This window comes from Chaetodon auriga, chromosome 23 (assembly GCF_051107435.1).
Source record: "Chaetodon auriga isolate fChaAug3 chromosome 23, fChaAug3.hap1, whole genome shotgun sequence".
Lineage (NCBI taxonomy): Eukaryota > Metazoa > Chordata > Actinopteri > Chaetodontiformes > Chaetodontidae > Chaetodon > Chaetodon auriga.
This window is the reverse complement of record NC_135096.1, coordinates 5,431,012-5,443,835: the sequence shown is the minus strand read 5'-3', so window position 1 is coordinate 5,443,835 and position 12,824 is coordinate 5,431,012. Positions and strand designations below refer to the sequence as shown.

The 12,824-nt window shown below is 43.5% G+C and overlaps 1 protein-coding gene across 1 annotated transcript; it reads right to left on the bottom strand.

Moving 5' to 3' along the window:
- Nucleotides 1-1,559: 1,559 nt before the first annotated feature.
- On the bottom strand, nucleotides 1,560-10,872 carry LOC143316075 (NLR family CARD domain-containing protein 3-like). The gene is given in 11 exon segments (XM_076723790.1): nucleotides 1,560-2,037; nucleotides 2,039-2,111; nucleotides 2,280-2,326; nucleotides 3,881-4,054; nucleotides 5,846-6,019; nucleotides 6,107-7,913; nucleotides 8,068-8,284; nucleotides 8,443-8,521; nucleotides 9,684-9,807; nucleotides 10,590-10,648; nucleotides 10,756-10,872. Coding segments are annotated over 11 exon segments (3,321 nt in total). The 5' UTR covers nucleotides 10,845-10,872.
- Nucleotides 10,873-12,824: the final 1,952 nt, after the last annotated feature.

Below are 12,824 nucleotides of genomic sequence, written 5' to 3'. Positions count from 1 at the left end.
ACTCACATATTCTTTACATGTAAAAAAAATAGAAATGTATTGGTCAGAAGTCATACACATAATAGAACAGGTGTTTGGGAAATTGGGCCAATTTAATAAACACACTTTATGGTTGGGAATAGGTTTGAATGGCCTTCGAAAGGATGAAGAATATTTATTTTGGATTCTGAGAATTACAGCACTCAAACAAATAACAATAATCTGGAAAAAGTTGGAAGCCCCCAAAGTAAATAAATGGCTAGAGACTGTAGAGAATATTTATAGGATGGAGAGGGTAACTTATAGAATTAATACGAAAGAAAAGTTGTTGGAAAAAAGATGTAACTAGATATATCCTCTGCATACAGTAGAGATGAAGCCTAACAAAAAAAAAAAAAAGGAAAAAACTACTTACCGTTTATGTGCGCATTTATATTACTGTTGTATTTGTTGTAATTGCGTGCGTATTTTTTGCTGGGTAATGTTATTTTTATTTATTTATTTATTTTTTTGCTTACTTTTGGGGTATTTGTGTATATGTGTTTTAAGTTCTGAAAGGTTATGTTTGACTGTGCCACACGGGTGAAAGATAACAAAAAACTAAATATTGTGTCAAGTTATTTAAATAACAGGATGTGTATTGTAGGAATGTCGTATACTGTACTGACACAATAAATTATAAAAAAAAAGTTTCCTTTTTTTCAGTTGTTTTTCATGTACCGTTGAAGTTTGAAGACTTTTCTAAAAGTCTTTGACAGATTTGTTTAACAATGATTTCCAAACTTGTTTTTCTGCTTTCGAAGATGAAACGACTCCAAAGTTTGAGTCACAAACAGTATCACGACATGTTATCAGGCACCAAAACCTCTGCTGGTCAAACTGAAGACTTGTTGGTGGTAATAAAGTTGTTTGAATGAAGTGGACGTCTGCTAACGAGGTCCACGTCCCTCAGGTTGTCTCTGGTGTTGAGGGAAACCTGTGCTGCTCTCGCTGTGGTCACTTGTCTTGGATTTTGAAGGTTGCTGTCTCCTTCCTCATGTCTTAATACGTCAACAAACAGTTCAAGTGTTATCAGCCATCAGGAATTAGTTTGTGCTCACTTGATTCTTGGTTCAGCTTGATGTTGTTGAGTAAAATGAACCATGAAAACACAACATGAAGTGAAACAATCAAGGTGATATCTGATATTTTAACGGTTAACGGTCTCCTTGATTTCTAATAATCTGTATCAGCCCTGAAAAAAACATATCGGTGGACCTCTAGTCCTGATCTGAGAGACACAACAAACACTCACAGCAACATTCAGCTTTGATTGGAACAAGATCCAGAATTGAAATCAACACACAGCTGAAGGTTCAAGTCCACAGTGTTTCCACAGTTTAATGATCACAGCTTCCATCTTTAAAGGACTGGAAGTGGAAGAAGTTCACAAAGTAAATGAGGAATCTTTTCAATCATTTTCAACAAAGTTCATTGATCAATTTATTCTAATAACCTGAAAGACTGATGTGACTGAGATCCTGCACAGACTCAACTGATCTGTTCAGCAGTGTTTCTCTAACAGGAGGAGACTCTCCCTCCTACAGAGGACACAGAGACACTGAGGAACCAGACCAGGACCAGAGCCCAAAGCCAGGATAAAGAGGTTCAGTGAATGTGGTGTTGAAGGTGTGGAGGTGGATCAGTGAGTCAGAGGAGACTCTGTAGAAGGACAGAGTGCCAGCAGGACAGTCTACATACACTCCTACTCTGTGAGAGACAGAGGAGGAGGAGGAGGAGGAGGAGGAGGAGGAGGATATTGTTCTCCTATTGTGACGGACAGAGCAACGACCACCACCAGAGCAGAATAGACTCCAGGACTGATCATTCCCTCCAAACACACACTCTTCACTGTTTCCTTTCCTGCTGATTCTTCTGTAACTCACTGATACATCAACTCTTCCTCTATACTCAACCTCCCAGTAACAGCGACCAGTGAGACCAGTTCCACACAGCAGCTGAGGCCACCAGTCAAACCTGTCTGGATGATCAAGATATGACTGATCCTCCTCCACGTGTCATCGTCCTGTTGTTGTCAGACAGTTTGATGTTTCTGTTCACTGTGTTTGTGTCCAGTTTGAGTTCACAGGAATCTGATGGAGAGAAGAAGAAGAAAACAGCTGCAGTTATTGATCCATCATCTGTTGATGGATGGACAGTTTGATGATGACATCAGAGATGTGAATGAGTGATGTCACAGTTTGAAGATGGCTGAATGTGCTCTGCTTTGTTTTCATCAGTCAAATTAAAGACACACTTACACTTCCTCAGACCTGGTGTCAACCATCGGACTCCAGCAGGCTCCACCCTGAAAGGAGGAGGGGGGTCAGAGCAGCACGTCCTCTTTCAGCATGCAAACATGGACGTTACATCACTCTCATACACACAAACACAACATGTTGATCCAGCCTGCTTCTCCCTGCTGCCCCTAAACCTCTTCAGCTCTGCTCAGACACTGACAGCGACACTGATTCTCTCTCATCATTAAATCTGGCTTCATCAGCTCATTTCCTCATTTCAATCTGTTGCTGACTTCTATTCTAAGCTGCTTCACTCATTGATCGCTCTCTCGCTTTCCCACATGTGATGATCAATAATCAGTCTGAATTTGTCTTCACTCAACAAACCAACAGAGCTTTAATGATTGATGGACAGTTTGATGATGACATCAGAGATGTGAATGAGTGATGTCACAGTTTGAAGATGGTGGAATGTGCTCTGCTTTGTTTTCATCAGTCAAATTAAAGACACACTTACACTTCCTCAGACCTGGTCTCAAACATCGGACTCCAGCAGGCTCCACCCTGAAAGGAGGAGGGGGGTCAGAGCAGCATGTCCTCTTTCAGCATGCAAACATGGACGTTACATCACTCTCATACACACAAACACAACATGTTGATCCGGCCTGCTTCTCCCTGCTGCCCCTAAACCTCTTCAGCTCTGCTCAGACACTGACAGCGACACTGATTCTCTCTCATCATTAAATCTGCCTTCATCAGCTCATTTCCTCATTTCAATCTGTTGTTGACTTCTATTCTAAGCTGCTTCACTCATTGATCGCTCTCTCGCTCTCCCACCTGTGATGATCAATAATCAGTCTGACTTTGTCTTCACTGAACAAACCAACAGAGCTTTAATCATTGATTATTGGACACGGTTCTCCTCGTCATGTCCCATATGTGACCATGCTTCATGTGTTCATTAGAAGTGTGAATACTGTCAATAAATTTAATATCTGAGACAAGTCATCATGACTCTGTTGTGTGGAAATCTTTTCATGTCAAACTTCCTGAAGTTCACCAGAACAAGAAGAGCCACTTGATGTCTGCACATGGAAATATTTACAAGTCATGTTTGCTGTGAAGACCATGTTCAGTCCAATTGTTCTCCACTGATGAAGGAACAGTCCAACATTTTGAGGAAAACACTTGAATGAAGCATCTCAAAAGTCCTGCTCTGTCCTGTGGTTGTCAGGTTCCAGCAGTTTGAACCAAATAGAACTGTTTTGGACTTATTGGAAGCTTGTTTTTATGTCTTTTGAGGACAAAAAGGACATTTGTCAAACTGACAGACAGTTCTTTTTCCATGCAGAGATCTGTCCAAACTGCATCAATTATGACCAACAGGTCATTATCATGTTTGTTCCTGGAGATGTTCTCCTTGAGACCTCCAACACAAATATGTCCTTTTCATGTTCAACCAGTGTTTATGTGTGTTGTGATCGAAGGACAAAGGTTTCCTACATGTGTGATTGTTCATGTCTCACTCACATCCACCATCAACCAAAAAGACAGACAACATGTTTCCAGCTCTTCCTCCTCTTTCACACTGACTGACTGTGGCTGCAGCAGCCTCTTCATACCTGAGAGTGTCCAGCCTGCAGTGAGGATCCTCCAGTCCAGCAGACAGCAGCTTCACTCCTGAGTCTCCTGGATGATTGTAGCTCAGGTCCAGCTCTCTCAGATGGGAGGGGTTGGATCTCAGAGCTGAGGCCAGAGAAGCACAGCCTTCCTCTGTGATCAGACATGCTGACAGCCTGAAAACACACACAACAACACACATGGAAGATCATCTGAGGGTCCTGCTGTGTCCGTCAAATCATTGCTCTCAAAACGCAGAGATCTGATAGGCTGAGCAGCATCATGTGGGAGGATTTACAACACATAATAATTCTCAACAGTTTCTGTGTTTGAGGTCAACGACTTCACACTCAACACTTCACTTCCTGAGGTCCTCAGTGACACCTTTGTGGTAATTAGTCATGACTGAATCAGGAATAAAGTGACGTCCACTAATCAAAGTCACATGACAACAAAACAGAAATGAGGATTTCCATCTCAGCCAGACTTCATTAATAAAAGGAACACTGAGAGAAAAAAGCTGCCAATCAATGTGTGTATGTGTCAAACGTGTGGACTTCTGAGGTTAAAGGAAGACGTCAACACTTTGACAACAAACAGTAACTTGATCTGACCTGAGAGTTTCCAGTGGACAGTGTGGACTCTCCAGTCCAGCAGACAGCAGCTTCACTCCTGAATCCTGCAGGTAGTTGTGACTCAGGTCCAGCTCTCTCAGACTGGAGGACTGGGATTTGAGGACTGAGGACAGAACTTCACAGCTTCTCTCTGAGAGGTTACAGCCACTGAGTCTGAAGAAGAAGAAGAAAAAGAACATTTATTTTAAAATGTTGAGTCTCTTCTCAGCATGTGTTCAAATCTTTGCTGTTCCATCATAAACATGTTACAGATGTTGATTCATGTCTTCATGTCTGTAGCAACACAGTCATGTGTCATCCATGAGGGGACAGTGTCAGACCTGAATCCAGTTCCTGAGTCTCATATTTAAACCTTCTGGATGAAGTTTAAAGTTTCAGACTCTCGAATGTGCAGTTAGAAATAAACACGAGGCTCTGAGAGTGACTGAGTGCTGAAACAAATATATGAAGTGAACGATTTAAAGGATCAGCAGTTTTCTGCCAGCATTCCTCTCTCGTCTTATGTGCAGCAACAGTCTTGATTTTCCTCTTTTATTTTTTACATTCTCCAAAGCTCTCCATTATAACAACCTGTTCCTCTGGACTGAAGGAGGGGGGACATGATTGGTCTTTTTTGTGGTGACAAAGAGTCAAACGATGAAGCAAACATCCCTTTTTATGGGATGGCATCACAGAGCCTGATGAAGGAAACCTGAGTTAACAAAGGAAGCTGATAACCACCGTCGTGATGCCGTTATCTCTGCCTGGAGTTCATGTTTAGTTGAGGCAGCTCACACAGAGGAAGCCTGGCTTGGTCCAATTTGTTTTGTCCTTCATCCCACTGAGCTTCACATGAGACAGCCTCTGTGCTGGACTCAAACTGCTGACTCATCGTCTTTCAGAATTCATGTTTCCCATGACTCGGCACTCTGATCAATAGTAAATTCATCAGGTTTAATGACCCATGCTGCACTTTGTGAAACCTCACTGTAGAAAATATTCCTGCACAGATTTTAATTACAGATACGCAAAATATTTTGACAGTGACAAAACTTTATGACACATCTGGAAACTTGAATTTGAGAGATTTTTTCTGAATTCACACATTCAGGCACGTGCACACATTTTTCTGACACGCACAGAAAAGATCATCTACAACTGCAGACTGGGAAATTATTTCTGATCATCATTTCACAAATTCAAAATCATCAATCTCAGTCAGAGATCTGAAGACAAACAAAATACACTGAAAGATTCAAATCCTGACATGAGAGAGACTGTTTAAACTAAATGAATCTCTAAATGTACAGAACTAACTTAAATCTGTCAACACAAACAGTAACTTGATCTGACCTGAGAGTTTCCAGTGCACAGTGTGGACTCTCCAGTCCAGCAGACAGCAGCTTCACTCCTGAATCCTGCAGGTTGTTGTCACTCAGGTCCAGCTCTCTCAGACTGGAGGACTGGGATCTGAGGACTGAGGACAGAACTTCACAGCTTCTCTCTGAGAGGTTACAGCCACTCAGTCTGAAGAGACACAGGAAGGAAGCAAACAGTAAGTTAGATATCAGAGTATTTATTGATGAATAAACTTCACTTCATCTCAGTACTTACAGAGCTTTGTTGGAGGTTTTGACCACTGGCAGCAGCCTCAGAAGAGCCTCCTCTGAAGCAGAGAATTTCTTCAGGTCAAACACGTCCAGATCTTTTTCTGATGACAGTAAGATGAAGACCAGAGCTGACCACTGAGCAGGAGACAGTTCATCTGTGGAGAGACTTCCTGAACTCAAGGACTGTTGGATCTGATCCACCAGAGAACGATCATTCAGTTCATTCAGACAGTGGAACAGATTGATACTTCGCTCTGCAGAAGGTGTCTCTTCAATCTTCTTCTTGATGTACTCAACTGTTACCTGACTGGTTTTTGAGCCACTTCCTGTCTGTGTCAGCAGGCCTTGTAGGAGAGTCTGATTGGTCTGCAGTGAAAGACCCAGGAGGAATCGGAGGAACAAGTCCAGGTGTCCATTTGGACTCTGTAAGGCCTTGTCCACAGCACTCTGGTGAAGCTGTGTTAGTTCAGGTTCTCTGTCTCTAAATACTTTAGACCGCCGGGAGGTTGTTTGTTCTTCTGACAGCAGATTGACTCCAGATTTGATGAAGGTCAGATGGACATGAAGAGCAGCCAGAAACTCCTGAACACTCAGATGGACGAAGCAGAACACCTTGTCCTGGTACAGTCCTCTCTCCTCTTTAAAGATCTGTGTGAACACTCCTGAGTACACTGAGGCTGCTCTGATATCGATGCCACACTCTGTCAGGTCTGATTCGTAGAAGATCAGGTTTCCTTTCTGCAGCTGCTCAAAAGCCAGTTTTCCCAGAGACTCAATCATCTTCCTGCTCTCTGGAGTCCACTGAGGATCTAACTCAGCTCCTCCATCATACTTCATGTTCTTCACTTTGGACTGAACCACCAGGAAGTGGATGTACATCTCAGTCAGGGTCTTGGGCAACTCTCCCTCCTCTCTGGTCTTCATCACATCCTCCAGAACTGTAGCAGTGATCCAGCAGAAGACCGGGATGTGGCACATGATGTGGAGGCTTCGTGATGTCTTGATGTGGGAGATGATTCTGTTGGCCTGCTTCGTGTCTCTGAACCTCTTCCTGAAGTACTCCTCCTTCAGTTCATCATTGAACCCTCTGACCTCTGTCACCATGTCAACACACTCAGGAGGGATCTGATTGGCTGCTGCAGGTCGTGTGGTTATCCAGAGGCGAGCAGAGGGAAGCAGTTTCCTCCTGATGAGGTTTGTCAGCAGCACATCCACTGAGGTGGACTTTGTAACATCAGTCAGGATCTCATTGTTGTGGAAGTCCAGAGGAAGTCGACACTCATCCAGACCGTCAAAGATGAGCAAAACCCTGAACTCTTCAAACCTGCAGATTCCTGCTTCTTTGGTTTCAGGAAAAAAGTGATGAACAAGTTCCATCAAGCTGAACTTTTTCTCTCTCAGCACATTCAGCTCTCTGAAAGTGAACGGAAACATGAACTGTATGTCCTGGTGGGCTTTGTCTGCAGCCCAGTCCAGAGTGAACTTCTGTGTTAAGACCGTCTTCCCAATGCCAGCCACTCCCTTTGTCATCACTGTTCTGATTGGTTCATCTCGTCCAGGTGAGGGTTTAAAGATGTCTTCTTGTCTGATTGTGGTTTCTGGTCCGTGCGGTTTCCTGGATGCTGTTTCAATCTGTCTGACCTCATGTTCATCATTGACCTGTCCAGTCCCTCCCTCTGTGATGAAGAGCTGTGTGTAGATCTGATTCAGGAGGGTCCGCTTTCCGGCTGTAGCGATCCCCTCAAACACACACTGGAACTTCTTCTTCAGGTTAGATTTCAGTTTACAGGGACAAACTGAAGCAAGATATTCTGAATGAAGACACAACAAATAAATCAATAAGTGATTGATAAAGTTCAGATGAGAATTTAACATCCTTGTCTGAACATATTTTGGTCCATCTGTTGAGACATCAGTGAATGTTCCACTGATCCAGCAGTTAAACCTTTAGAGAAATCCTCTTACTGCTCTGCAGACGCTCAGCCAGCTCCTCCTCCTTCATTCTCCTCAGGAAGTGCTGTGTGATCTTCAGAAATGCCGCTCTGCTGCTCCTCCTCTGCTCTGCATCATCATCCTCATCCTCCCCCTGACTCTCGAAGCATTCTGTGTAATCTGGACTCAGAACCGTCTTGATCTTCTTCAGCTCGTTCCTCACAAAAGAGACAATGTTCTCCTCCAGCAGCTGGAACAGAAGATGATATGAATGACACAAAGTGAAATCATGGAAGCAAACATCAGATCCATGTTGGACAGACTGACGGTCCACTGGTTTAAAAAGTGCAGCATGGAGATTATTGTGAACAGAATAGATGTGAAAGCAGCTGTTGTACATGTACAGACCATAAATATGGAGTCCAGGTGAGTTTGATGCTGCTGGGCAGACTGACCACTGGGAACCTCTGAGCTCTCCTGGTGGGCTCTGTGGAGGAATCATGAAGAATTAGCTCACATCATGTCCGTCCACACAGAGACAAACACCAGCTGAAGGTCCTTTGAGCTGAAGTGTTGATTCCAACATTGAATCAGATGGTTTCCACTGACATTAAAGTGTTGCTCGTACTGCTGATCCCACCGTGAATCAACAGTCCAGTCTGCATTTCTGTGCAGCTTTCACTTTACTGTGTTGGTTCACCAGCTTGTCTGGTTGAGTCCCTCCAGTTCTCATTGACCCCTATAATACTGTGGACAGCATCACACAGCTCACACAAGCTAACTGGATGCTACCTGTCCAGCACAAATTGGCAGTGAGTCACAATAAACTCAGTGAAACATGAGAAAAGCAAAGAGAGAAGCAGAGAATACTGGATCAAAGCAAAGCTGAGGGTGATTTCACATCCAGCTGTGTTTCAAATGAAAGCTGGAACGTTCTTCTCTGGACTACATGAAGAAAACAGGTGCAGCTGTTGCTCATAGAAGTTGTTCTGGCTCTTTCTTTTATTCTTGGACAACATGTATTTGTTCTTGTCCACGTCTTTGACACACAACACATATTTGAGCTTTGTCTCCTCTCTGAGCTCCTGCAGCCTTTAGTTACCCATAACACCCTTCTCTGCATCAGACGTTTTCACAGAGGCACAACTCCAGCCTGATGTGAGGTGCCATGATGCTGCCGTCAGTGTTGTTCTTGACTTTGTGAATCCATCAGCAGCATCAATCACAAACAGACTGTGTGTTTCCTCAGACTCTCTGTGTTGCTTCATTCTGTGTTTCACAGCAGCTGATCTCAGTCCAGCTGTTATCACTGACATGTTTGTGTTTGTGTTGTCACATGACTGAAAACCACAACATGTTGATTTGATGGAGGAACTCAGTGGAATCAGGGTTAGCCTTCATCAGCATCTGTCAGCCTCAATCAAGTCACTGTTTTATACTCATGCAGTCATCAGTCAGAAGGTGTGTGTGGAGGAAATGTTCAACTGGAGTCAAGAGTTGAAGGCTGGTTATACTGGGCAGCTTCCACATGTGAGGATATAAACGAATGAGAAGAAGAACGATGCTGAAAATAAACAGGTTTAAAAAACTCTGGATAAATATCAGTTCAAACAAGAATCTGTAATATTTTAATGTTATTAACAGTTTACGTCGTTGCAGCAGACGGTCGATCTTCTTTAAAATTAATGAGGCGACCCATCGACCGTTCACTCTTCAAGGACACACAGCTGGGTCCATATCCGGAGTCAGATCCATGTCCAGGTCCAGCAGAGGCTGGTCTCCCATAGATCCTGTCAGACACAGAGGAAGACCACCAGGGATGGAAATGGACTTTTTCTTCTTCAGACTCAGAAGCTGCTGGAGAAACTAGCAGCTATCAACAAGAAAAGGATCAACACACCAAAGTTCAATCAAACATGAAGCTGAATGATTTCAGTCTGTGGATCATCGCTTCATTTGTCCATCAAATCTCGGACCACAGCAGGACTCAACGGACTGATTTCTGAGCAGATTTTACTGTGATTGACAGACAACAAACTAAACTGTGGAGTCCATCAGCACCGACTCTGTTGGTCTGTTTTCTAACGTTTGCATCACGAGACTCAGCACAAATATCCTGACTGTTATTTAGAGACGATGGTCAGTGAAGCATTTTAGTCCAACATTCAAAGAGGAAGTTTGATGGTAAAGAGACTTTGGAAGGTCCCCACTGGATTTGTGCTGAAGCCTCATATTATCCTCAGCTTTCAATGTCCACATGTGGACATGTCAGTGCTGTTTAGGGACAGACTGGACAAATGTCCTTTAACACTAATCTATCTCTAACCTTCATCATCATTCTAGGACAACATGAACATTAGAAGGACAACTGGTCAGACTGGATTTAATGAGGACAAACATCAGCAGTGGACAACATGAGGAGGACATATGGACATTTCAGGTCAAATTGTCCAACACGAGTTTAATACTGAGAACAACTTACTGTCTGTCAGAGACATGTTGCTGTTTAAAGTCAAGCAGGTGATCCCTTGACTTGTCACTCCTGAAGGACACACAGCTGGGTCCAGGTCCAGGTCCAGGTCCAGCAGAGTCTGGTGGGTCCTGCTGCTCTGGCCTTCAACACAACACACACACAGCTTTGAGTGTGAATAATGATGGTGGAGAGATTCGAGTGTTCTGACATGGAGACGAGTCCTGGACAGTCAGAGATCCTGGTCTCACCTCTGAGCTTCGGTCTGGCCGTCATCGTCCCCACACAGACTGGTTTTAGAGGGACGGACTCCCTCCTCTCTGTCCTCACACCGATTCATGCTGCTGAACTCATGTCAGCTCACACACTTTGATCTGGAGAGGAAACACAAATCATTCATGTGCACATCAGCTGAAATCATCCTTTCATGGTTTCTTCTGTCCAAATATCAGCTGCTCCTCCTCTGATTGGCTGTTATCTCGTCTTTCATATCAGTGTCAGCTGAATGCAGTCAAACAGCAGTGTGAGGCCGAGCTGCTGTACTTCTATCAGTCCACTAGATGGCGCCATGAAGCTGCATTGAAGTGAACACACACTTGATGCCTGGACGACCGCTGACATCCACTGACACACACTGACTGAATCTGACAGGAAGCTTCAGTTTGTGGAATATTCAGTAAATTCAACATGACTGAAAGTTTCTTTACGCCTGAATGATCCTCGATCAACGATAAGTGAAGGAGAAAGTCAAATATTTAGTTCGGAGAAATATAAAATAGCAGAAATATTCAAGTACAGTACAAGTACTTCCAGACAGTACTTAATAACAGTACTTGAGTAAACTAGTTTCTTTCCACCACTGAGAGATCCTTTCAAAATAAAAGCCTGTCTCAATCAAGCCCTCTCAGATCATATTAAAAGAGGAATCTTTGATTTGATTCTTGATCACATTGAAGCACAAAGTGAGAAAAAGCAGCGACACTCGTTGCTGTTGGAGGAGAGTTCAGAGCTCTGACAGCTCATTTAGTGACACAGTTACAGACTGAATTGAGAAATAAAAGGTTTCAGCTCCTCACAGCCCTCTGAATGCTCCTTCCTGCTGTCTCCACATCAACTATTGAGGATCAACTCGCTCTGCTTCTGCTCTTATTCCAGCGTTTACACTCACAAACATCCACACAACATGGCCGATGTTTTTAATGGAGCTGCTTTCACCTCCTTCGTCCAGAGTTCACAGTTAAACTCAGAGTTTGGAGAAACGATGGACGGAGCTGCAGATCGATGCCGTTTGTGCTGAAGCTAAGCTAACAACAGCTTGAGTAAAAAACACCTAAAACAAGTTACTTTACCTTCAGCTGGAGCTTCAGAGGAGAAAACAAACTGCGACACACCGAAAGCAGGAAGTGAAAGTAAAGTTCAGACAGGAAGCAGCGTAGCAGTACCACACGGAAGCAGCAGCAGGAGACAGAGAGAGCGAGAGAGAGAGAGAGAGAGATTTATTAAGTTTATTAATCTTTTTGTTGTCTGGATAAAGTCTTTATTCGTGATGATTTGTCCCTCTGTCCCCCCATAACCCCACACCACCTGGAAACTGTCCAGGTCCTGAGCAGCTCTGTAAAAGCTGAACTCAGCAGTCTGGACTTCACCATTCTCACAAACACAGGAACCACATCTACATTCAAGGCTTCCTCCACCTTCCTCGTCATATACTCACACATACCGCCATCTTAGCCTGTCCGAAGACAACGTTCAGTAACTGACATTTGTTCTTTTGTTGGCGAGTGTACTTGAAACCAAAGATAAAAACCTGCTGCCCAAAAACTTTCTCCACATCCGCTAAAAACGGCCTCCAGCAGCACAAACAGAGCCGTAAGACGAGTGCACTCTGAGAAGCAGTGAAACACCGAGGGGACGTGTCCTCTAAGGCAGCAGTGACCAAAGAGATGAAGTTCACTGCCACGATGCCATGGAGGATCCTGCACTGCAAGTCTGCCTGTTTCCTTGTTACAGGAGGTTTGTTATTTTTTCTGTGGAATGAGTATAATGTTTGGTGAAAAGAGTGGCATATTGACTGATATCATAACTTGGGGGAATAGTTGATTGCCAGTGAAGTAAAGATGAAAATATTGGAAAAAAGTGAAAAAACGCCTACATTTTGTCACGTGTGAACAGGAAGAGTCTGGACCCAGATGCAGAGTCGTTACAAGGGAGTTTATTGGAAAAACACAAAATCACGTAAACAGGCAAGTTCAAAAAAGAAAACTCAAAAACACCACAGCGGGAAAAGGTACCAACTCAGAAAAAAAAACAAAAACACAAG